This window comes from Lutra lutra, chromosome 13 (genome assembly GCF_902655055.1).
Source record: "Lutra lutra chromosome 13, mLutLut1.2, whole genome shotgun sequence".
NCBI classification, from domain to species: domain Eukaryota; kingdom Metazoa; phylum Chordata; class Mammalia; order Carnivora; family Mustelidae; genus Lutra; species Lutra lutra.
The window spans coordinates 88985625-89010460 of NC_062290.1; the positions used below are offsets into that span (position 1 = coordinate 88985625).

General features: G+C 58.3%; 2 protein-coding genes and 1 long non-coding RNA gene across 9 annotated transcripts in view; 1 reads left to right on the forward strand and 2 right to left on the reverse strand.

Moving 5' to 3' along the window:
• Positions 1-6247, forward strand: part of NUP188 (nucleoporin 188) — a 49951-nt gene extending 43704 nt beyond the window's left edge. The window contains exons 34-44 of the mRNA XM_047699183.1: positions 562-743; positions 2064-2264; positions 2461-2553; positions 2987-3145; positions 3353-3490; positions 4270-4344; positions 4423-4656; positions 4770-4901; positions 5176-5249; positions 5385-5514; positions 5650-6247. Coding sequence (XP_047555139.1) covers positions 562-743; positions 2064-2264; positions 2461-2553; positions 2987-3145; positions 3353-3490; positions 4270-4344; positions 4423-4656; positions 4770-4901; positions 5176-5249; positions 5385-5514; positions 5650-5826 — 1595 coding nt within the window. The 3' untranslated portion in view covers positions 5827-6247. The remainder of the gene's footprint in view (positions 1-561; positions 744-2063; positions 2265-2460; positions 2554-2986; positions 3146-3352; positions 3491-4269; positions 4345-4422; positions 4657-4769; positions 4902-5175; positions 5250-5384; positions 5515-5649) is intronic.
• LOC125083171 (uncharacterized) lies at positions 1659-3019 on the reverse strand. Its single transcript, XR_007122195.1, has 2 exons — positions 2642-3019; positions 1659-2389 (listed from the first exon to the last, which is right to left on the reverse strand). It is a non-coding gene; the product is annotated as an uncharacterized LOC125083171 (long non-coding RNA).
• Positions 6248-6981: 734 nt separating the features above from the next.
• On the reverse strand, positions 6982-22837 carry SH3GLB2 (SH3 domain containing GRB2 like, endophilin B2). 7 transcript variants are annotated; one of them, XM_047699194.1, is made up of 14 exons: positions 22634-22837; positions 17923-18064; positions 16961-17089; positions 13557-13690; positions 13212-13304; positions 11820-11831; positions 11085-11147; positions 9986-10135; positions 9558-9581; positions 8998-9087; positions 8573-8673; positions 8296-8310; positions 7945-8185; positions 6982-7665 (listed from the first exon to the last, which is right to left on the reverse strand). In XM_047699194.1, the coding sequence occupies exons 1-14, from the start codon at positions 22694-22696 to the stop codon at positions 7558-7560; spliced, it is 1365 nt and encodes a 454-aa protein (XP_047555150.1). In that variant the 5' UTR covers positions 22697-22837; the 3' UTR covers positions 6982-7557. The 7 variants fall into 7 exon arrangements, with proteins under 7 accessions (XP_047555150.1, XP_047555152.1, XP_047555154.1 ...); XM_047699196.1 differs by lacking the exon at positions 11820-11831; XM_047699198.1 differs by lacking the exon at positions 9986-10135.
• Between the last annotated feature and the right edge of the window lie 1999 nt (positions 22838-24836).

Sequence of the window (24836 nt, forward strand, 5' to 3'; positions counted from 1 at the left end):
AAACTCTTTTTTGGGATCCCTGGGTGGCTCAGTCAGTTAAGTGTTTGCCTTTGGCTCGGGTTATGCTCCTCAGGTCCTGGAATCAAGTCCTGCATCAGGCTCCCTGCTCAGCGGGGGTCTGCTTCTCCTTTCCCTCTGCTGTTCCCCCTGCTTGTGCACGATCTCTCTAGAAATAAACAAAATCTATAGAAAAAAAAAATTCTTGGGGTGTCTGGGTGGCTTAGTGGGTTGGGCCTCTGCCTTCACCTCGGGTCGTGATCTTGGGGTCCTGGGATCGAGCCCTGCGTCAGGCGCTCTGCTCGGCAGGGAGCCTGCTTCCTCCTCTCTCTCTGCCTGCTGCTCTGCCTGCTTGTGATCTCTCTGTGTCAAATAAATAAATAAAGTCTTTAAAAAATGAAAAAAAAATTCTCTTTCTCTCCCATCTTGTCCCCCCAGCCCTGGCAGATCCCCTCCTCTCAGCACTGTACATTCTCTCTGCCCATCTGGGGAGGGAACATTCGGTGTTCCCTGAGAGTTGACATGGTGAGCATGACCATGTCCCTCCCTGCCTGTGCTCTGCAGTGAGTGACGTCCCCCAGTACTCCCAGCTGGTGCTAAACGTCTGTGAGACCCTCCAAGAAGAGGTGATTGCGCTCTTCGACCAGACCCGCCATAGTCTGGCATCAGGTGGTGCCACAGAGGACAAGGACAGCATGGAGACTGATGACTGCTCGCGGCCACGGCACAAGGACCAGCGTGATGGGGTGAGGGAGCGCCTGGGGAGTAGCGTGTCCTGCCCTCGCGCATCCAGCAAGTACTAACTGCCTGCTCGGCGCCGGGCCCCGGGGCGGTTAGTGAGCGACACATGTAGTCACTGCACTTGGAGTTCAGTTCGCAGCCTGGCGGAGGACACTGACAAAGCAGATTCAACTTGGAGACGTGGGGATTCCATCGTGGCAAGTCCGCACGGGAGAAATGCCAGGAGAACCTACACCGTGGGGTTCTCACCTAACCTAGGGACTCAGCGAGAAACCGTCCTTTCAGCCGTGACTTAAAGCGTTGGCAGAGCCAAGCAGGCATGGGAGCAGGGAGGATTTGGGATCGAGAACAGGGCTGGTGAGCCATGGTCTGAGTCCCCTGGTGCCCGGAGGAGAGGCTGGGGTGAAGCTGGAGTGGGGGGGTGCGGGATGGCAGCATCTTTTTTTTTTTTTTTTTTTTTAATTTTTATTTATTTATTTATTTGACAGAGAGAGAGAGAGAGAGAGAGATCACGAGTAGGCAGAAAGAGAGGAAGGGAAGCAGGTTCCCTGCTGAGCAGAGAGTCCGATGTGGGGCTCGATCCCAGGACTCTGGGATCATGACCTGAGCCAAAGGCAGAGGCTTTAACCCAGTGAGCCACCCAGGTGCCCCTTTAGCAGCATCTTTAATCTGGATTCCAAGTGAACGAGGAAAGGACTCTAGTTAAGCAAGGGAGAGCTGGGCTTTGGGAAGGTCACGCTGGATGCGCTATTGAACATTTTCTAAACTGCGTCCTGATTCACTGTAGTGGGTCTCAAACTGAGCTCATTTGGTTACAACCAGTATTTTTTTAGTGAAGTAGGATAATGCATAAAGAAAGTTCAGTGTGCTTTGCAGGTTGGAAGGGGAGGAAAATACACCAGCATGTGTATACAGGGACAAGGTGTAGAAAGTATTTATTACTGGGCCGTTATGGTGAAAAATAAGCTTAAAGACCCACTCGTGTGAAAATTCCACTGAGGAGGGTCCGGGAGGGTGGAGGAGGACCACCGGGGAGGTGGGTGCAGTGGTGCGGTGAGAGGGGCAGAGGCGGGTGCAGTGAGCAGGTGAGAATCGGCAAGTTTGGTAATTGGAGAGAGAAGAGTCGAGAACTGTCGCTGGCAGGTGGCTTATTAGCAAGGACGGAGTCGTTGTGTGTGCCCTGAGAGGGTCAGGAGAGACCTCAGGTCGTTCGAGTCAGGCTCACTTGGAGTCGTGTGTGAGGGCCGCCTGTGCTTCTCCGCCCCCTGCGCTGCTTTCTTCACTCCTGCCCATCTCTGCCCATCTCCGCCCCTGGGCGCTGGCAGGTGTGTGTCCTGGGCCTGCACCTGGCCAAGGAGCTGTGTGAGGTGGACGAGGATGGTGACTCGTGGCTCCAGGTGACCCGCAGGCTCCCCATCCTGCCCACCCTCTTGACCACTCTGGAGGTGAGCCTGCGCATGAAGCAGAACCTGCATTTCACTGAGGCCTCGCTGCACCTGCTCCTCACGCTGGCTCGCACTCAGCAGGTAGGACACGAGCCCGCGGGCAGAGGGGAGCCTCTCGCTTGTGCTGCGCGGCTTCCAGCCCTGCCTGTGATGGTCCCAGAAGCTCTGGTCTGCCCGAGAGTGCCAGCTGCCCCTGGGCAGGGTGGCTGCAGGGGACAGGTCCCAGGAGTGATGGCGCTGGGGAGGTCCCAGCTCATTCCTATCCTTTTCCTCTCAGGGAGCCACAGCAGTGGCTGGAGCTGGCATCACCCAGAGCATTTGTCTGCCCTTACTGAGCGTGTACCAGCTTAGCTCCAATGGGACGGTGCAGGTGAGTGCCGGGGCCCGCTGGGGGCCTGGGCTGCCGCCGGACTGTGGCTGCAACGGAAAAGCCTCCCTGTCTTTGATCTCATACTCACCCAGGAAACTGCTCTTCAGAGCCTCATGTGATGCCCGGATGGTGTGGACTCCTCCCTGTCCCCACCCCAGGTCCTAGCACGAGAAGCTCACATAGGTAGTTAGTGGCTGACCTGAGTCTAGAACCCAGGATTCTTAAATCTCCGCTGAGTGCTCTTGCCGTGTAACCATGGGCCTGGGACCCCTCAGGCCCTGCTGGTCACCAGGCCGTGGCTGTGGGCGTTCTGGGCTTTTTTCCTCCAAGCAGCCTGGCTGCCTTCGCTGCTGTGTTGTAAGGAGGCCCTGCTGCGCTCCTCAGCTGGAGTCATCGGTGTGTGTCCTGGTCTTGTCTGCTCTTTGTGTCTTAGACACCGAGCACCTCTCGGAAGTCCGTGGATGCCCCCTCTTGGCCGGGGGTCTACCGCCTCTCCATGTCTCTGATGGAGCGGCTTCTCAAAACTCTGCGCTACAACTTCCTGACCGAGGCCCTGGACTTCGTGGGGGTTCACCAGGAGCGGACCTTACAGGTGAGGAGCTGCCAACATCATATGGGTGGGGGCTGAGGGTAATGGGGGGTCCGGGCCATTCTGGACCACTCAGAAACTTCTAAGCCAAGGTACCCATTGTGCCATCGCCTCTGCGTTTGTGGGCTCAGGAGCGGTCTTCCCAGCCGAAGGGCAAGAGCAGGTGGGTCAGGTCCCCGATTGAGCCTGTCCTCCCGTCTTCCCTCCCAGTGCCTCAGTGCAGTGAGGACCGTGCAGAGTCTGGCCTGCTTGGAGGAGGCCGACCACACGGTGGGCTTCATTCTGCAGCTCTCCAACTTCATGAAGGAATGGCACTTCCACCTGCCTCAGCTGATGCGGGATGTCCAGGTGGGGCCCTGGACAGGGTTTCTCGGGTCGGAATCTGGGGATGTGCTTGTGTGTGGGGTGGTGGGCACTGTCTGGCGCCCTTCTGGTGAACTGCAGGCCTGTTCCTGGAACGTGGGCATCTTGCCCAGCGAATACAGGCTTTGCTTTCCTCGTGTAGCTTTCTCTGAGGCTGACGCTTTCTTTCTGTAGTAAAGGACAGCCTTGTAGCTTAAGAACTTGGGCTCAGCTGGAGATGTTGGTTCACATCCCTTAGGGATGGGCCGGCAGGGTGGGGGTAAGGGAGGTAGGGAAAGAATGGGTCCCAGAGTCAGATAGGTGTCTCATTTTTTGGTTAGGTCACTTCAGGGTCTCTAAGCCTTTTTCGTCTATAAAATGGGAAAATGATCCCCATCGTCTTTTTTTAAAAAAGTTGAAGCAATATCTATACCCAACGTGGGGCTTGAACTCATGACCCCAAGGTCAAGAGCCACATGTCCTACGGACAGGCACCTGGGAGCCCCTCCCCATCTCACTTCTTTACTTAGGACCCGTCGTATGTGCTAGGCCTTGAGCTGGGTGCCAGGGAAACCTCCCGGGCCCCTCTTGCCCTAGTTCGCAGGCAGGCGCCCTTAGCGGCAGTAACCTCTGCAGCCAGACAACATGGGAGGTGAGCCCCATGGGTGCTCAGCGATGGAGGACTCAGGGGGCTCGGGGGGAGCTCTGGGGGTCCTGCTCGGTCGGGCTGCTGCTGAGCGCCTCCCCACCCCCCCACCCCCGCCTCGGCCCCACGTCCCCTGCAGGTGAGCCTGGGCTACCTGTGCCAGGCCTGCACGTCCCTCCTGCACAGCCGCAAGATGCTGCAGCACTGCTTACAGGTGAGCGCCCCCACCTGGCTGCCGGGGGGCCGCCGCCCGGTGTCTCGGGACTCCACCTCCGTTTCTTGTCTCCCTCAGAACAAAAATGGGGACGGCATCCCCTCCGCTGTTGCCCCCCGAGTTCAGCGGCTACCCGCTGCTGCTCCCACGCCCCCCTCCTGCTCCTCCTCCAAGCAGCCCACAGCGGACACGGAGGCATCGGAGCAGCGAGCCTTACACACTGTCCAGTACGGGCTCCTCAAGATCCTCAGCAGGACCCTGGCGGCCCTGCGCCACTTCACCCCAGACATCTGCCAGATCCTGCTGGATCAGGTACCGGCCCGCCTGAGTACTGGCTGCCCCGAGTGCCCGCGGTGAGCTGCCCAGGCTCCCCTGTGCCCCAGGGCCCTCCTGGGGCTCCCCATCACTCCTGTCTTGCTTTGCAGTCCCTGGACCTTGCTGAATACAACTTCCTCTTTGCCCTGAGCTTTACCACTCCCACCTTTGACTCTGAAGTGGCCCCCTCCTTCGGGACCCTTCTGGCTACAGTGAATGTGGCCCTCAACATGCTTGGAGAGGTAAGCTGGGGGCTGTCACACTCTGGCCCCTCACCATTCCAGTCTTCCTCCTGGTCTCCCGCCGCCTAACTGTGGCCCCGAGCACGTTCTCAGCCCTCCCGAATCTGTTCCTCTTCCCGATTAGTGTGTGAGAGCCTCCCCGGCAGGGTTATCATGAGGCTCGAGTGAGGTAGCGGACAGCTGCTCCGTGCACGGCCTGCGGGTGGGAGGCTCACAGGGAGTCCCACCTGCTACCGTTACCTTCTTATTTTTTACCCCATTTCTCTTCCCACAGCTGGATAAGAAAAAGGAGCCCCTCACCCAGGCTGTGGGGCTCAGCACCCAGGCGGAAGGGACCAGGACGCTGAAGTAAGAAAAGCCCTCCTTCTAGAATTCGAGCTGGGCTCAAGGCCCCCGTGGGTCACCCGTCCTGTTGGCTTGGCGCTGTGCCTCCTGCCGGCCGGCTTGGCTCCCCGCCCCAGAGCCGCCCTGCCCTCTCCGCAGGTCCCTGCTGATGTTCATCATGGAGAACTGCTTCTACCTGCTCATCTCCCAGGCCGTGCGCTACCTTAGGGACCCAGCTGTGCATCCCCGGGACAAACAGCGGATGAAGCAGGAGCTCAGCTCGGAGTTGGTATGGACAGGGGGCTCGGACTAGCAGGGGGCAGCTGATGGGGAGGAGCCTGTGGGGTCCCACCCGGCCCCCCACCTCCCAAGGCTGGCCGAGGGCCCAGGGCTCCAGGCCTCATCTAGTACCTTTCTCTCCTAGAGCACGCTGCTCTCCAGCCTCTCCCGATACTTCCGCCGGGGGGCGCCCAGCTCCCCTGCTGCGGGCGTTCTCCCCTCACCTCAGGGCAAGTCCACCTCTCTCTCCAAGGCCAGCCCGGAGAGCCAGGAGCCTCTGATCCAGCTAGTGCAGGCCTTTGTGCGGCACGTGCAAAGATAGGGCAGCGGCCCGCCCCCCCCTCCCCGCCAGCCTGCATGGCCCCGGGCAGCAGGGGTGCTGCTGGCCGGCCGGACGGCCTGCGTGGGACTGAGAGCAGCACCTCCTGTCCGCAGCCCCGACTCCAGCTGCCCACCCACTGGCATTATTTTTATAATAGATCAAGAGGTCCACAGCCAGGTGGGAGCCACGAGTCTGCTGCACTTGGCGCCCTCAAGTCCAAAATGTCCCAGGGGTGTGCTCCTTCCCTCAAGCATTGCCCACTGCACTGCCCCCGGCACAGCGAGGCCGGAAGCCAGCGTCACGTGTGGCCGGGAGAGGCTGTGTGCCTGGGTCTGAAGATGTTTTCCATGCTCTGTTCTTGTAGTTTTTGGTAATACTGTGGTCTATTTATACAAATATTAAAAGACTGTTTATAGATAAATGGGTGGTGTCTTCAGGACCTGGGGGTGAGCATCGAGCTCTCAGCGCTAAGTATGTCGTCCCCGGCCAGGTGCCCAGGAGTGGAGCAGAGGTTTGGGGAAAGCAGAGTATTTGCTGCGGCTGACCCAGGTGGACACGAATTCTCCCTTCCCTGGCTCGCCCGGCTCTCGTCTTCTCACCCCTACCTCACTGCGTTTACCGGCTGGCCGAGCTGCTCACGGGGTGTGGACTCTCCTGAAGTCCCAGTCCTGTTTACAGCTCCGCGCCCCTGCCTCCCTCCCCGCCCCTCCTTGGGAGCAGGACCTCCTCACCAGAGAGCAGGGCCTGGCGAGGGGCCTTCACCTCAAGTTTCTAGAACCAGACTGACCTGGGCTAGAGTCCCTGCGGCCACTTGCCCGTTATGGAAGCTTGAGGAGGTGACTCTGTTCTCTTCCCTCATCTGTGAGGACGGCCTGAGCACACGCGGACTGGCCACAGGTCAGCAGCTGAAAACCCTCACGCACGGTACTGTCTGCTCCGCTTGGCCCCCATCTAGGCAAGTTTCTCTTAGGAACAAAAGGTCTCCGCGGCCTCATGTGCCGGAACAGGGCTGCCCCCGGAGCCACGCGCGCCCTGCGGGAGGAAGGACGGCCCGGGAAGGAGGGAGCAGGAAGCCACCCTGCAAAGGTTTCCCTTGCCCACCCTCAGGGCCAGCCCCGGGGGGGCCCAGAGCCCAACAGGAGCCGAGGCAACATGCACGTGAAGGACAGTTTATTATTTGTCACTGGCTAGAGAGCAAGCAGACAGGCAGAGTAAAAAGATCCATTAAAAAGTGAGTGTGGAGAGGTGCAGGCTGAGCCACGGAACTCGGCGTGAGCAGTCCACGCGGGAGGGGAGGGCAGCACCTGGGAGACACCAGTCCGCCCGTCGCCCCTCTGCCACCCGGGCCCCAGCCCTGCTGCACACCTGCCCCTCCCATCTTGCTGCTTTTGGCAACCAAAAGGCAGGTGCTCTCTGGCCAAGGGCATACCCCAGGCTTCCCGCAGGGGCTGGGGTGCCTAGGGCAGCACTGCGGCCAGTCCTTCCACCCTCCTTAGCCAAAGCCAGGAGGGCTGGGGAGCTGGGGTTCTTGGGGGATGCAGGCGGGGTGAGGGGCTCCAGAAGCAGGGCTGGGGGAGGGGCCCCCCTCACAGCTGGACAACCAGGGGCACGGACAGAATGGGGCCAGTCTCCCCACCCTGAGCAGCTGAGTCACCAGCAGACAAGTGGCAGGGCTGCCTCCTGTCCTCTCCCGCCCAGGCCAGGGTGGGCAGGGGCCTGGAGGGGGCCGGCTTAGCTGAGCAGTTCCAAGTAGGTGACCGGGACCTTGCCCTTCTTGTTGCCTCTCTCGCCAATGAGCCAGTCCGGGTCCATGCCAGGCAGGCTGTAGACGGTGATGAGCTGAAGAGGAGGGCAGAGAGGGGTGGTCATACCCCAGCCGGGGCAGGACGGCATGGCGACGGGGCTGTCAGGGCCCCACGAGACCGGGCATCTGCCTCCTCACCTGCTCTAGGCAGAGACGGCTTCCTCAGGGCTGCAGCTCCCTCCACTCACCCCCCAGCCCCCGCCGCCCCCCAGGGCCCCTTGGAGACTTGAAGGCAGTGGGGGGGGCTCCCCATTCCAGTTCCCTGGCGCTCCTGAGCCCGGCCTTGGCCACCACCCCCGCGGCACCAGGCCCACCTCATCAGCCAGCAGGGCCAGCTCGCTGCTGTCGGCCGCCTCGTAGTCGTAGAGGACCCGGGCCTTCCGGGTCCCGCTGGCGGGGGGCGTCACCTCCTCTAGGCGGAGAGCGGCCTCTCCTGGAGGGGCCAGGCCAGCCACAGAGGGGCCCACGGGCATAGTGGCTGCAGCGGTGGTGGGCGAGGTGCTGCTGAGGGGCGGGGAGGCGGGCTCCGTGGTGCCCACGAAGGTGCCTGGGAATCTGGAGAGGGTGACATCTCAGCTGGGAGCTGTGTCCCCATGGTAGTCCCACGTGTTCAGCCAAACACCTGGGCCCACTGCCACAGAGGCAAGGGGACCCCAGCTACTTACATGGCTCCCTGGGAGCTGGCAGCGTGAAGGGAAAAGCAAGGTGAAGGGAATCGTGAGCCGCGCCTCCCCATCCCTGCCATCCTCCTGCCCAGGCCAGACACCTCCCTGTCACCCAGACAGCCCTGTGATGCCCCTGACTGAGGGCTTGGTCAGGGGCCCTCTAACCTGCCCTGGGAGTCTGGGGGCTTGCTGAGCCTAGGGAGAAGGTCTTTGCCCCAAGGGGAGAAGGGGATGGGCTGCTTGTGGGGCTTGGGAGCCAGGGGACCCCAGCGGGTACCTGCCCAGCTGCTTCTGTAAGTCCAGCATGTGGCGGTAGCACTGTGCGTAGTAAGTTGTCTGGGACTCCACGAACTCATGGAGGCAGCGAAGATGGTTCACCTGCGGAGGGGGGGGGCGGTGCGGGGAGAGCGGTGCTGGCTTGGGAGGCGTCCTAGTCTCCTGCCTGACCGCAGACCCCGGCCTTTAGCACTCAGTCCTTGGCCCCAAGCCAGCGGCCCCCTGAGGGCAGGGAGGGCTGCCCAGCCTTTGGCACTGGGACCAAAGCTAAGTTCCACCCTGAGGACCCTGGGCTCAAGCACTGCCTCTCGCCCCCTGCTTCTGAGATCCAAGCTCATGGTCTGCCTCCTTGTGGAGGAGTTCAGTGGGGGGCCCAGGGTGGGGCCAGGAAGATGGTAGGTGATGGAGGAGCAGCACAGGACTCACGTGAGTGCTGCTGATTCCCTCGAGCAGGAGTCGGGTCACTTCAGCCTGCCGGTCGAACTCCGTCTGGGCCACTCGGAGCTCCTGCTCGGCCTGGGAAAGGCAGAGTGGGACGGCGGGTGACAGCAACAGTGGGCCCCACCTTCCCTCCCATCTGTGGTCCGCCCTGGAGCAGCCTCCTCTCCTACTCTGGGTGCAGAGGACACATCCCCCTGGGGACGCGGACAGAGATCTTGGTGGCAGGAGTGTACTTCTCACCGTGCACCCCTGACTTCAGGCCTGGAGCCCTGCCCCCTTGCTGGGACCCCTCTGGACCTATTCCGTTGCAAGCGGCCAAAGACGGACCCATGAGTGCCCTGCCACAACCTTGCTGTAACACTCTGTCCCTAGCCATCTGACCCTGCCATTCCCCTGTGTGCTCAGAGGAACTGTGGGGGCAGTGTGCCCAGAGAGCGAGTAATACCCCGACAGCGGCAGAGCCCAGAACCGGAAACCAATCTGACCCCTACCCTACCCGCACCGGCGGCTCCCCACCCGCGGCAGCCTCCCGAGTCCAGACTCACCTTGTCCACCTCATCATTCCAGAGCTTCGGAGACCACGACAGGACAAGGGCAGCAGGGGAGGGAGGGGGCACCAGTCAGCGGGGGAATGGGGTGAGGATGGCTGAACCCCAGAGCCCGCGCCCTGCCCCAGCTCCCCAAGACCCCACCCGCGCCCCCATATCCTTCCTCACTCCCCCGAACCCAACCAGGAGCTGAGGCTGGGACACGGCCTGTATGAGCAGGGTCGCTATCAACCACATCCAGCCCAACATGCCGCATGCAGGGGAGGTAGGGGACAGCCAGCTGGGAAGTCCTGCTTGGGTTTCTCCTACAGCGTAAGCCCCCGGGCTCTGATGGGAGACCCAGTGTCCCCCATCCCACCCTGACTGACAGCTAAGGCTGGTGGGCTGGGACGCAGGACCGTGTGACCCTAGGCCAGTCACTGAACCTTTCTGTCCTTCGGCAGAGAAAGGCAGCCTCGTGCCCGAGTCACACTGGGGTTCAATGGCAAAAGAAAAAAACAGGGCGTTCTCCACCCTCCGGGATATTCCTCCTTCCACTCGGCCCAAGAAGGGGGGCAGGAAGTGTCATCCAGAGTCTAAAGAAGAAAGACCCCCCTCCCCCCGCCACGACTTAGGAGACCCAGTTCTCCTGCCCAGCGCGGGAAGTCTATCCTAAGATGGCGACCTGAGGGATGGTAAGCAGAGCAAGGCCAGCCCTGTGTCCCGAGATGTCCCACCACAGTGCCATTTAGAAAACCAAAACGTGGGGAGTGACCTCTGCACGCATGGCCGGAGGACACGCAGAGAGAGGGGCCTGCTGGAGTGCTCCGGCGTTGCCGCCCCGAGGGACGATGGCCCGGCCGCCGCCTGAAGGCACAGACACACATGGCAACATGCTATGACGGGGGCGGAGAGAGCCTGACGGCCCGTGCAAGTGCGTGCCACCCCCCGGTGGAAATGGAAGGTCAGAGAAGAAGGCAGAGAAGGCACAGCAGTGGTGGCGATGGGTACGATGGGGGAGGTGTGATTGGCCCGTGTCCCACACCGAACCGTAAATACCCAGTTACAACACAGGAGAAAAGAACCCATGGCACTCGGAGTCTTCAGGCCCCACGGCTGCCCTGGGCCCCCGGACACTCCTGCCCCCAGCCCGCTGGTCCCCACCCTTGCTGCCAGGATGCTGGGCAGGTGTGCCAGAGAGGTGGCTGGATGAAGAGTGCCCCCTTTGTCACAGCTGTGGGGTCCTCAAGCCCGACGTGGACCAGGGGGCAGTGCCCTTGATGGGGGATGGAGGGCAGACCTTTGGGTCCCAGAAGACGGGGCCTGCACTGTCCCCACGCTGTCTGGGGCGGCTGGCCTGGCCCCAAGCTCCAGCGCGGCGCAGAGAGAAGGAAGGCCAGTGATGCAGGAGCAGGGCACAGGCAGGCGGCCAGGAGCAGGGCTGGTGCCTTCCTGGCTTGGGGGATGCGCCCTGTGTTCCTGGTGCCACGCAGTCCCCTGGTGCCGGGGCGGAGAGAGGCCGGGCGGCCGGGGTGGGGCGCTTACCGCGGAGGCGCTGGCCGAGAGAATGTAATTACGCGGTCTAGTCTCCTGAAAGTCAGGCACCGTCTGGCGGGAACAGAGGTCACGGAGGGGAGGGGGGTCATCCGGGGCCAGGCGCCGCCCCAGCATCTCCCACGGGGCGGGGTTGTGGGGGGAGGCCAGGAGGCCAGGAGCCCTGGCCCAAGGGACAGGAGGCTGGAGACACATACCACACGGACCCTTCTCCCCACTCCAACCTCCTGGACACAAGGTGGGCTTGGGGACATGGAGAGTCAGACAAAGACCAGGTGGGTGGTCACGCTGGGAGCCCAGGAAAGCAGATGCCAGGGAGCCTTCAGGTGAGTCACAGACTGGGCCTGGCCCCCCTCCTCCCCGGACCCGAGCCTCGCTCAGATATTCCAGTTAGAGCCACAGCTCTCCAGACCAATCACCCTCCACCCCGGCTTTCTCCATCCCAGAATCTCCACACAGGACCGGGCCCCTCCCCCACAACAAGGTGGACGGATGGACGCATGGATGGACAGGGTGACAGGCTTTCCACGTTTGCAAAAAGCTGACTCACAGGCTCCAGTGCCTGGCGTCTCCCTAAACCAGAGGCTACGCATGGCAGAGGCTCTGGTGGGGAGACCAGCTGCTTGCAAAACACCCAGGACGTCCCCTGGGCCGGCCAGACCCCTGGGCCCGAGGCTGGGCCGGGCAAACCAGAAGCAGCACAGCACGCAGGAAAGGTATACTCACATCTCCCTCACACTGAGCCAAGTTACCCAAAGCAGAACGGAAAGGAACAAAAACAAAGAGGTTAGTGAGTCCATAGCGCAGGCGGGAGCAGGACCCCCGTGGTGGGAGGGGAGAGTGGGTGGCAGGCAGGTGGGCAGACGACCCTGCCGTCCGGAAGGAGTCCTGCTCTGCCCGTGTGCCTGGGTCTACTCGGGAGGGCAGGGATGACCTGCCGGGCTGTGGTCTTCTGGGGCGCTCGCTGTGCCTGGGTTGCCCTGGGCCTCTCTGCAGAGGGCGTGGGGCCTAATTCAAGGGCTCGAGGCTGTCTGGGCCAGACAACTGGAGAGGAGGTCGTGCCGCTCTAGTGACTAAGGAAAGGCTCCCCTGGCCTGCCTGGTGGAGGAGAAGCCTATTCTGGCCGAGGTACTCCAAGGAGACTATCCTGTCCAGCTGACTTCAAGAGGTCAACCCTGTAGCCATTGGTCATCTCACCCAACCACAAGAAGACTCCAGTGGCTGAGCCCCTGCCTCCGATCTGGACCCCACACACCCGGGTGTGCTGAGACCCTGCCCTTGGCTCTCACCAGAGGTGGCACAGGCCAAGACTCCATGGTCCCCAGTGGCCACACCGTGGGAGAGGGACGCAAGGAGCATTTGGGGCAGCTGAGAGTCTGGGAAGACACAAGTGACCCCCGGCCTGCCTTTGACCTGGTTCCTGGGTGTGAGGTGGCCTCTAGGCCCCCACACTGCCAAGCAGCCTGACGTGCCGAGAGCGTGCTCCCCCTCAGGCCTGCTCTCCCCACCCTGGCTTAAGCCCTGGGCAAACTGCGCCACACTCCATCGGCTGGCCTGGCCAGGCTGAGCGGGCCTCAGTGAGCTGAGTGTAGAGGGAAGGCCTGACCCAGGGCCATGGGATTACCTGAAAGGGCCCTCGGTCATGTCCCTAAGCAGGTGCGCGGTCCAGCTCCGGGGTTCCCACCATCAGGGCACCCTGGGACCAGCGCTGGAGCAGCGGGTGGGGTAGTTAGTAAGGGGGAGCCATGCCCGGGCAGAGCCGGGGGACAGAGCCGAGCATTCAGGAAGGGCAGGGCAGGGCCATGCGGAAAAACTCCAATTGATTGTCTGTCTGGGGAGGCTGTGGCGTGCCCTGAGCCTGGGTCGGGGTACTGCTGGTCAGCCTACCCCATAAATGTCTGCCCTGGGACCCAGAGCTCTGGGTGGCCAGGTTTCCCTGTGGGGGAGGGGCAGAGAGGCATGACCTGAAGTGGTCAGCCAGGACCAGCATCCCCCAGCCAAGCCTCTCCAGGCAGGGAAAGGGAAGAAAGGTCATGCCAAACGTCAGGTCCCTTCACCCTCCCTTGGCTCCAAACAGAGCTGGGGGTGGTGAGGCGGGAGACCAGCAGGGACACCTACCGTGGCTTTGGCCTCTGCAGCCTTGGCCTTCTTCAGCCGCGCTTTGCAGGCATCCAAGTCCAGACGCCGGTTTTGCAGGAGACGTCTCTCCTTCTGCCGGGGTGGGGTGGCAGGGAAGAGTGAGACCCTGGGCTGTGGCAGGACTGGCCCACGGGGCCATCAGGGCCAAACAGGGAAACTGAGGCCCAGACAGGGAGAGGTCACCCACTGTGTCATTCGGTCCACAAGAGCCACATCTCGGGAGCCCTGGGAGTGCTGGGCTCCCGGGATGGGAGGAGAGCGTGTCTCGGCAGCTCCGAGGAGGAGGACAGCAGTAACCAGGAAGCGGGGGCCCAGTCCTCTCACCGAAATGGTCTTCCAGTCCCCTTCCAGGAAGTTGCGCAGAGGCGTGAGGAAGTTGATGGAGGCCGTGTGGATAAAATCCCTCTCGGCGGCTCCCAGGCGCTTTTCAGCTTCCGCCACCTTGATTAGTGTCTTCCCTGATTAAATGGAGTTTAAGGGTGAGGAAGAGGTTTGGGCTCGGGCTGCTCGGACCCTAAGGGAGCGCCCAGGGAGAGGCAGGCCGCGGACGCGTGAGCACTGCAGGCTCAGTGCGGAACGGCCGGCCTGCAAGCGCGTGGGGCGACCTGCATGTCTGTCGACGGGAGACCGACGTAAATAGCGGGACGTCCCAAAGGCCGACTAGGACACAGGGTGACAAAGATGAGGGGGAGACTTCCAGAACACAGAAAGCACCTCAAGAAATCCTGTTCCCAAAAAGCAACAGTAAAAATGGGTATCACTGTCAAAAGCAAACGTTTCCGGACTCTGGAAATTGACCAAGTGCAAAGAAACAGAATATTTACTCAAGAACTGATGGACCTTGGTAGGAACAAGGTGGGAACCTGTGGCTTCCCAGCCTGGGGCGGGGGGCTTCGCATGGTCAGCTCATGGTCAGCTCTGCAGTTGTTGCTCTACCTGGGCGGGGCAAGTCCACAGGTGGGCAGCTGGGTAGGGGTGGGGGATGGGCCGCAGGGAAAGGTAGTGGTATTGGGGCTGACTTGGTTTGGGCGGGAGCACAGAATAATCTAGGGGACCCTGTTGGAAATAGCAGTGATCTCAACGGCAAATAACTGAAGAAGACCAACATCACAGTTGACTTGAATAAGGAATACTGGTTCGAAGAGCTCTGCTAGAAATTTAACAGGAGATCTGGAAATGAGACAGTAATCTCGTTTATTGAAAATTTAATAAAATGGCATATGTACATCCAACTACATCAATAATTATGTTAAATACAAATGGATTAAACACTCCAATCAAAGAATGAAGATAGAGTGGATTTTTAAGAAAAAATCCAAATACAGGGGCGCCTGGGTGGCTCAGTCGGTTAAGTGTCTGCCTTCGGCTCAGTTCATGATCCCAGGGTCCTGGGATCCAGCCCTGCATCAGGCTCCCTGCTCGGCAAGAAGCCTGCTTCTCCCCCTCCCTCTCCCCAGGCTTGTGCTCCCTCTCTCGGTCAAATAAATAAGTCAAATCTTAAAAAAAAATCCAAATATATACTGTCTATCAAAGACTTTATTTTATTTTATTATTTTTTTAAGATTTTATTTTTTATTTATTTGACAGAGAGAGAGAGATCACAAGTAGGCAGAGAGAGGAGGAAGCAGGCTCACTGCCAAGCAGAGAGCCCGATGCGGGGCTCGATCCCAGGACCCTGAGATCATGACCCGAGCCGAAGGCAGAGGCTTAACCCACTGAGCCACCCAGGCACCCCAAGACTTTAGATTTAAAGACATAAATAGGTTGAAAATAGGACAGAAAAAGGTATACCATGTGAACTATCCTCCTAAGAGAAAAGGAGTGCGTGAACTGCTGTCCGATAAAACGGACTTTACTGTGAACGTGACCAGAGACAACAGCATTTTACAATGATATAAGTCAATTCGTCAGGAAGATATAACAATAGTAAATACACAGACCTCACAACAGAGCTCCAAAAACATATGAAGAAAACACTGACAATCTGAAGCCAGAATCAGAAATAGTGGGAGACTTCAGTACTTCTCGGTAAAGCAGAGGACAAGACAAAATCCGCCAGCCCACAGAGACTAGAACAACCCTGTCACCCAATTTGGCCTGTTGACTCTACCACACTCCACAGCAACACAGCATATGATCTCCAGTGAACAACACCCTCCAGGACAGACCATATACTAGGCTATAAGCAAATCTTCATAAACGTAAAAGGTTAAAATCATACAGACATGTTCTCTGACCACAGCAAAATCAATTAGAAATCAACAATAGAAGGAAACTTGGAAAATCCAAATATACGGAAATTAACCACCATCCTGCTGGTGGAAATACAAAATCCCACAGCCACTTCGAAAGACAGTTTGGTAATTTCCTAAAAAGCTAAACTTAAGTTTACCGTGTGACCTAGCAAGTCCATTCCTAGGTGCATATCCAGAAGGGAAAACACATGCCCTCACAAAGTTCTGTGTGCAAACGCTTGGAAGGATACAACCCAAATGTCTAGCCATACAACGGAACACTTACTATCCTACAATAACAAGGAATGAAATCCTAAAACACCTTACGGCACAGATAAAAGTCAGAGAAGCTACGCTCTAAGGGGCCAGATGCAAAACACAGCACACCGTGGGGGGCCTGGGCTGCTCAGTCAGTAGGGCAATCAACTCTTGCTTTTGGTTCGGGTCACGATCTCAGGGTCAAAGGATCGAGCCCCACGTCTGGCTCCATGCAGAGCCTGCGTGGGACACTCTCCCCCTCCCTCTCCCTCAGCTCCTCATGAATGCATATGTGCTCTCTCTGGCTCTCAAATAAATAAAATCTTAAAAACCACCCAACACAACATGTGATTCCATTTATATGAGAGGTTCAGAAAAAGCACATTTATAGGCACACGAATGTGCATGAGTAGTTAGCAGCAGGGGGACTGGACTGGGGACTGACTCTAAGCAGACATGGCCCTTTGTGCAGGGGACAGAAATGTTCTTTAAATAGGATTGGGGGGCATGTTTGCACGACTCTGTAAACTTACGAAAAAGAACTGAATTATATACTTAAAACAGGTGCATTTTATGGCATGTAAATTATATCTCTGTAAAACATTAAAAATTTAAAAAAAAAAAAAAAAAGATGGCGGTGGCTCTCTATGTGCCACTGGGAGAAGGTAGTTAACACAATACCGAGATGAAAAATCAGGTCGCAGAAGGGTACGCACAGTACGATCCCATTAAGAAAGGCACAGAAACCGGAACTGGGTAAGAGAGACTTCCGTTTCTCACTCTGTTTTCATCTGCATTGATTGAGGTGTTTGCAAGGTGAACGAATTTTTTTCACTTGTTTATTTATTTATTATTTTTTCAAAGATTTTATTTATTTATTTGACAGAGATCACAAGTAGGCAGAGAGGCAGGCAGAGAGAGGGGGGGGAAGCAGGCTCCCTGCTGAGCAGAGAGCCCCATGCGGGGCTCGATCCCAGGACCCTGGGATCACGACCTGAGCTGAAGGCAGAGGCTTTAACCCACTGAGCCACCCAGGCGCCCCTCACTGGTTTATTTTCATTTATTTCAATTTTTTTTTCATTTTCTTCACTTTCATTCATCCATTTCATGAATGTTTACAAGTAGATATTTCTGTACTTCAAAAACACAAAGCAAGAAAGGAAGGAAGGGAGGGATGGATGAAAATTTGAGAGCAAGAGACTGTGACCCCTGACCCTGGCTGGGGGCTTGGCTCACCATAGGGAGTGGTGGGCCCCAGCTCACTGGCCGCCTCCGCCATGTACTGAGCCAGAAGCTCCCCGTTGGTGACCCGCGAGGGCACCTTCCTGTCCAGCTTCTCATACAGGAACTCCTCCACGCGGGCACCTGCAGGGAGACAGCAGCCAAAGCCACGGGGCTCTTCAGTACAACCCAAGGATGGCAGCCATGGGGACAGAAACAGACCCAGACCAGGGCCGCCCATGGGGGTGCCGGGCCTGGTGACAGACAGATTACTCTCTTTTTGGAGCCCATTTCAACCTAGTGAAACCAGCACTCAACCCCATAGGACCCCTCACTCCAGAGAGGAGGAAGCCACAGCTCAGAGACATGAAATACCTACCCCAGGTCACATAGCTGGGGGTGACAGGCCCAAGGTAAAGACCCACTCACTTCTCCCTCCATATGATATGGATTTACAGAACCTAATACACACATGGACAGTCCTCCGGCTCTGGCTCCAGAAAGCTCCAGGGACCCCCACTTATATAGGAGACTTGGAGGCAGATAGCATCACGACCCCAAGACAGCCCTCCCCGCCCCCCCCCGCCCCCCAGTTCTCCTGCCCATGGCTTCTGCGTGCTCCCTGCTCACACTCGCTGCAGTGGGACTCAGGGCAAGCCCTTCTCCATCTCAGGCTCCGCCAGCCTCTCAATAGATTGAGCTCATGCTTTCCCTGCCTCTTCCCAAGCATGTTTTAGTCTCAAGCATTTCTCCAACTCCTTGGTGCAAAACTCTTAAACCTCCTGCTGCCCCAGAGAGTGCATCTTGGAGCCCATCACTGTCTGCTGGGCTCTTTAACTGCTCGCCCGGCCCTAAGCAGGCCTCAGAAGCCCCAGTAACCTGATCCAAATCCTGTGTGCCACCCAGTCCCACCTGGAGCCCAGGCCTCCTACCAGTGGCCTCCAGCCCTCGCCCAGGACTGCCCGGCACCCACTCACTGGGGTTGGGTTGCAGCAGTACTTCTGTCTGCCGTAGGATTTTCTCCGTCCAGTTCTTGGTGCTGTCTGCCCGGGCAAGAAGGTTTTCAAAGTGTGCATCCAGCTCAGTCCTCTCAGCCTGGCCGAATTTCTCCTCTGTGAACTGTGGGGGGTAGGGTTGAGGGATAGGGAAGGCTCGGAGGGGGGAAGCAAAGACTGCCCCTGCCCCATGCTTCTACACCTCCTTCTACACCTCCTTCCCCCTCACCCAACTAGAACCAAGCCCAAGGTCAAGAAACTGGCTTTGCCCCTAACCTGCTCTGTGACCCTGACCAAGTTACAACCCTACTCTGTGCTTCAATTTGCCTCTCTGTAAAACTAGGCTGGACCAAAGGTTGGGGATCACAGCTTCTTTTGGAAACCCAGAAAGCTAGCCCCGCCCCCTGCAAAATGCACATTTGTACAAAATCTGGCTTATTACTTAGGGGGATAAGGAGTCATTGGGGGCCTAGTTCTAAGGGTCCTCCTAGCTTGACTTTGAAGCAAAGCACTTGGTAACAGGTGCTCAGGGAATAAATGGGGCACAGAGCAAGGTCTCGGGTGATCACAGGCTCCTTGGGGGGCTGGGAGCCAGTGGGGAGGGGGCGCCAGTGGAGTGAGTGGGAAGAACCCAGGTTTCAGAGTCAGAGGGACCCGATTTGAGTCTCAGGTCTGCACTGATGAGCGGCAGGACCGTGGGCAAGTGGCTTTGCCTCTCTGGAGTCAGTTTCCTGAGCTGAAAAATGAGAATAATAAATAATACCAGTTCCCTCATCGCTGAAATAGGATGAAATGAGAAAGATGTGGGTAAGGAGCGCCTGAGGGGGCTCAGGGTCATGAGTTTGAGTCCCACGTGGAGAGTGGAGTCTACTTAAAAAAAAAAAAATTAAAAAAAAAGAAAGAAAGAAAGAAAGAAAGATGTGGGTAAGACATGAAGGCCCGAGTCTGGCAGGGAGTCGGTGCCACTGCTGCAAAGAGCTGATGGGTGGAGAGGCAGCGGGAAGGAAAGGGATGTGTGGGGGTGGGAGAGCCACATGGCTGGCCTCTGGTCGCCTGGTGCAGTGGACAGGGAACACCACTAGCCCCTGAGAGCCAACTGCTGGGCACGCACAAGGCCTAGAAAGCTTGGCAGCCCCACCCCAAGGCCAGGCAGGAACCGGGATGTCCCACCAGTCAGAGCCGGCAGAGGTTGTGCAGGCCACGTGAGAACTACCTGATACTGGCCCAAGTCCTGGCCCCTCTGATCTAGAAGGCTCTGGCAGAAAGAGCCTGTTCAAGGTCATAGTCAAATAGCAGAAGGGCATAGACCTGCAGGAGAAAGATCAGTAATAACGCAGCAGTACTGTTGACTGCGTGGTGGTCCAACCCTGGGCTATAAGCATTTGACACCAGTGACCCACCGACATCTCCGTGAGCCTCCAGGACAGTTGGGTCAAGTTTCCCATGTCACAGATGATGCCACTGAGGCTAAGCAAGGGGCAGACTGTGCTCAAGTCAGGGTCATTCCGGGCTGGGAGTCTGGAGGCCCTTCCCAGCCTGCTTGGCGTAGATCAGTCATCCAGAGGCCAACAACAGCTCCAGCCCAGCTGCAGGGAGGGGGCGGCAGCCACGGAGAGTCACTGGGCAGAGTCACTGGGCAGCCATCAATTATGCAACAGGGCTTGGGTTTCTCACTGCAGGCCTGGGTGGGCCAAGGATGACGGCCTGTGGCTCCCTACCTGGGAAGCAGCTGCTCCCGGCCTCCTCCCACCTCTCCCCCCACTCCTGGGCCTTCTCAGATTCCCTAGACTCCCAGAGCCAGGCCCCAAGCAGGCCTCACCTCACCCAGACCCTTAGGGGTAGCCTTAGCCCCATTTTCCAGATAAGGAAATCAAGGCTTAGAGAGGCAAAGCCACCTCTCTGGTCTTCGCCAGGGGCTCCCCTGCCCTGGCAAAGGGGGATAACAGGACCTATCTCACAGAAGATTTGGAAACACACAGCACAGGCCTAACAAACCTTAGCTGCTCTCATCATGACCACGGATAGAAGGCCTTCTTCATGTTCCTCCTCCGAGCTACCTAGGAATCCCCGTACCCCAACAGTACCAGGCACCCTACCTTAGGTGATTACGTCACCCGAATGTGCAAGGTTAACGGCAGCCACTCCCCACTGAGCCTCGGGGCAGCCATCCCTCACACACCAGGTCCACCCAGGTTCAATATCCTATGGGGCTTTCCAGACCTCCATCCTATGTCCAGTGCTGCCTGCCTGGCTCAGACGATGACAGTGCTACTGCCTCCTCACGGCCTTTACTATTACTAGTTCTACCACTACTCTTACTATTACGGCAGTTACTACTAACAGCATTAGTACTATGGCTTCCACGGCCCACTCCCACCTACGCTGGCATCATACTCAATATGCCCTAGGTTTTCCTGCCTCGATGCCCTTAGCTGGGCATTTCCCAGCCCCTGGACCAACTTCACAAACTCATCCTCACTTTCAAGGCACCGTTCAGGGACCCGGAATCCCAGAATCACCCATGCAAAAGGGATCCTGCTCTCCCAGGGTCAAGTTCAGGTTCCCTACTGGATGGCAATGGGGCAAGGCTCTAAAAGGTGTCCCTGGTACGTGGAGGGGCTGACGGCTTACCCAGTATATCCTGGGACATGGCATGGTGGCACCTAGGCAGAGAAGCTGCCCACACACTGAGAATGAAGAACTCCCTCCCATCCCTCCCGACGCCTATCTCCAGGCAGCCTGGCCTCAGCGGGTCCCAAGGGTCCTCTCCTACGCAGGTGATATTTCAAGACTTCTCTCCTCTGGCCTGTCACCCTGCCCCATCACTACCAAGAGGAAGGGACCCATGCTTCAGGGGCTGATGTCTGCAGAGTCCGAGGCTGCTCCCTGCACAATGGCAGCAGCAGGGGGTGGGCGTGCAGAGCCGGAGAAAGCCTCTATTTATAAAGCTCCCAGCTCCCTCCTCCACCCCAGAGTCTGGAGCCTGGGCGCTGGCTCCCACTCCAGTACAGGTGACCCACTGGGCCTGCCCCGACCAGGAGAAGTGAGGCCACAGAGCTCAAGCTTCCCCACACCCCAGGCTCTGCAGGCCCTGGCCAGGTCAGGTGCCAGCGCCCCATAGTAGCAGGAAACTGGCAGATCAGGTTCTTCCCAGATGTGGGAGATGTGGGAGATGTTGCCATACCAACAGTGGGAGGGTTCCCACCTTCCAGATGAACTGAGGATAGCCAAGGGGCTCCAGGGTCCTAGCAAACCCACTAGGGCTGGGATCACCTTGCGGGGCTTGAAATACCAGGCAGCAAGTCCTCACTGGGGCACTAATCCTCAACGGGACACGGGACATGGTGCTTTCTAGTAAACATGAGCACATGGGTCTCCCAGAGACTGTCTGGGGCTGGGCTTCTCCAGACAACAGCAAGGACAAACAATAGGACTGGCTCCCAGAGCACTGCGACAGGCCAAGCCCCAGGACTGCAGCCACCTCTGGAGGCAGACGGGTGTTACACCCGATTGAAAGGAGGGGGAAAGTGACTTGCCCAAGGTCACATGCCATACTAACTACGTTAACACTACTAGTATGCTTGCCTTTTTTTTTTTTTTTAAAGATTTTTTTTTTAATTTGAGAGAGCGAAAGCATGAGTGGGGGGGGAAAGGGAGGGGGAAGCAGACTCGATGCTAAGCAGGGACTCCAACATGGGGCCTGATCCCAGAACCCTGGGATCATGGCCTGAGCCGCAGGCAGATGCTTAACTGACTGAGCCACCCTGGCGCCCCATAAGCTTGTCTTTAGAGAGCATGTACATGCAGAGTCCCCGTTATCCTCACAGCCATCCTGGGAGGGAGGGATTGCTAATCCCATTTTCCAGATTGAAAAACTGAGGCCAAGAGATGAAACCCCTTCCTCAAGGTCACAAGAGGGAGCATCCATGCCCATAGCTGCCTCCAGGCCTTCACCATTACATTAAGATGCCTCAGTTTCTCTCCTGGCCCCAGAATGTGGATAGGACTTGTTCCGATCCCGGCACCATCAGCCTGGACAGCTGTCCAAGGAGGGCACCCAGCCAGACCTCAGCCCTCTCCCCATCCTCCAGGCTTGGAGAAATAAGAGGAAACAGGCCTCCCGTGGAGCAGAAAGGAAATAATCCCAGCCCTCCTGGCTTCCGGACTGACTATCCAAGCGTGTACAGGGGACCTGACGGAATCAGCACCACCGGCCCATTGCACGGGTGCAGAGACTGAGGCTCAGAGAAGGGGTCGCGGCAGGTGCATGGTCCTTGGGCCTGGGGCTCAGGCCTCCGGACGACTGCCAGAGTCACTGCTGGGAAAGGGCGGGGAGGCAGGGGCCTCCCAGTGCTCTCTCCCTCCTGGGGCGGGAGTTACGGCAGCGGGGTAACCCAGCCTGCAGAAACCGTGGGCCCCGATACTCCCCCCACCGCCCCGGGTAACGGGGCCGCGGCCCGGCTCAGTCCCCGGGCCCGGGTTACGCTGAGTGTGCGGCCAGAGTGGCCGGCCGCCCCGGGCTCTTTCTTCTAGGCAGCGCCGCAGTAGGGGATGTGAGGGCCAGGGTGTCCCGCAGCGGGGACGGGGCGGCAGCCTCCAGGGGCTTCTCCTGCGCCACCCCCCGGCTCTCCTGCAGGGGTGCTCCCGGCCCGCCCCACATCCGGGCCGCGAGGCCCAGGGCGCACGGCCTCACCTGCACCGCCCGGGTGAAGAAGATGCCCGCGTCCGACGCCAGCTTCTTCATGTTGAAGTCCATGGCGCGACGCACGGCCGGCAGCGCTCAGCCCGAGCGCGGCCTGGCAGCCCCCAGCCCGCCGCCGCCGGCCCGTACCCCGCCCACCTGCTGCCGGTGCGCCCTCCCTCTGCGCGCCCTCCCTCTGCGCGCCCGCTCGCCAGCCCGCAGCCGCCGCCGCCGCCGAGCTAACCCGAGCGCGCAGGGCGGGGCGCGGGCATCGGGGGAGGAGCCCGCCGGAGCGCGCGGGGCGGGGCGCGGGCCGCGTAGGAGGAGCCAGCCAGAGCGTGCAGGGCGGGGCACGTGGGAGGAGCTAGCCGAAGCACGCGGGGCGGGGCGGGGCGGCCCGGGAGGAGTCTTAGGGACCCCGGGGAACCAGAGGTAGCCCGGTCTTGCCTCGACAGGCTACGTTTCTCTGAGGCCTCCGTCTGCCACCTGGGGGGCCTCTCTCCATTCCTTGTCCCACAGCCCCTTGCCCATTTGTGCCTCTTCGTGTACCTTTGACCATTCGCACCCCACTCATCTACTAGGCCTTCTGTCTTCCTATTTGCCTGCCTCTTTTGTCTCTCTGGGCAGCCCACCATCACCACCACCACCACCACCACCACCACCACCACCACCACCATCACCTTGAACTTTCCAGTCCCCTTCTTATTACACTGACCTTGGTGACACTAAGGACATCTGAGCCAGGGCACAGGCTGGCTGCGGACTCCTCTGGTTGTTCCCAGGAAGCCCTCTGGCTCTCCAAAGTTGGGTGAGGGTGTTTGGAGGGTTTATGGGGGAGGAAGGAGTGGTAGGGAGGCCAAGGTAGTGGAATGGGCTGCGGTTGGGGCAGGGACACTTGCGGATCTTGAACCTACCTCCTCACAGTCCCTGACAAGCCTCTCCCGTCTGTCTCTCTCTAGACTTCATCTTTTTTTTTTTTTTTTAGGTTTTATTTATTTATTTGACAGAGATCACAAGTAGGCAGAGAGGCAGGCAGAGAGAGAGGGGGAAGCAGGCTCCCCGTGGAGCAGAGAGCCTGATGTGGGGCTCGATCCCAGAACTCTGGGATCATGACCCAAGCTAAAGGCAGAGGCTTTAACCCACTGAGCCACCCAGGCACCCCTAGACTTCATCTTTTAATGCAGTGGAGAGCTCTGTTCCTGGACTGGTCGTATCTCCTACCTGGTTCTATCCTTTGGATGCCTGGCTTGTTTATCTCCATGTACTAACCTAACCCCAGTTCCCCATCGCCTCCCCCAGCTGATCTCTGCAGGATGAGTTCAGTTACCTGGGGTTTTGTTCAAAATCCAGACCCCAGACCCACTCCCAGACTGGTTCTCTTAGCATGCATGAGGCCCAGGAAGGTGGAGTTTGGAAAGTTTCCAGGTGACTTAATGTGCACCCGTTTAATGAGTCTGTGTTTATTACTTACCTGGAGCCATCACTATGTGCTTTTATTAATCTATACTGATCATTCATTTATTTATCAATGTCTGTCGATGGTGGTCTATATCATTCATTGAGTCAGCATCCACCCTATCATCTTCAACAGGCATATATCAATATCCTTATATGTTCACTCATCCAATAACTCACATTGAACACTGTTTGAAAAAAAAAAAAGATTCAGGGGTGCCTGGGTGGCTCCGTCGGTTAAACGTCTGACTCTTGATTTCAGTTCAGGTCAACGAGAGTCTGCTTCTCTCCCTCTTCCTCTCCCTCTACCCCTCCGCCTGCTCGTTCTCTCTCTCTCTCTCTCTCCCAAAATAAATAAATTAAAAATATATATTTTTTAAAGTGTGCCAGCAGACAGCACTCACAGTTGTTTTTTTTTTTTAAGATTTTATTTATTTATTTGACAGACAGAGATCACAAGTAGGCAAAGAGGCAGGCAGAGAGAGAGGAGGAAGCAGGCTCCCCACTGAGCAGAGATTCCCCATGTGGGACTTGATCCCAGGACTCTGGGATCATGACCCGAGCCGAAGGCAGAAGCTTTAACCCACTGAGCCACCCGGGCGCCCCGATAAATAAAATATTTTAAAAGAGCATTCATAGGGGGCGCCCCCGTGGCTCAGTGGATTAAGCCGCTGCCTTCGACTCAGGTCATGATCTCCGGGTCCTGGGATCGAGCCCCGCATCGCATCGGGCTCTCTGCTCAGCAGGGAGCCTGCTTCTC

Bases quoted from the DNA above. Each gene is read 5' to 3' on its own strand.
- SH3GLB2 (XM_047699194.1), bottom strand. From the start codon at position 22,696: ATGGACTTCAACATGAAGAAGCTGGCGTCGGACGCGGGCATCTTCTTC. The intron at 13,305-13,556 runs GTGAGAGGACTG...CCACCCCGGCAG, and splicing joins GGGACTGGAAGACCATTTCG to AAGGAGAGACGTCTCCTGCA. The intron at 9,088-9,557 runs GTGAGTCTGGAC...TGCCTTTCCCAG, and splicing joins GGAATGATGAGGTGGACAAG to GCCGAGCAGGAGCTCCGAGT.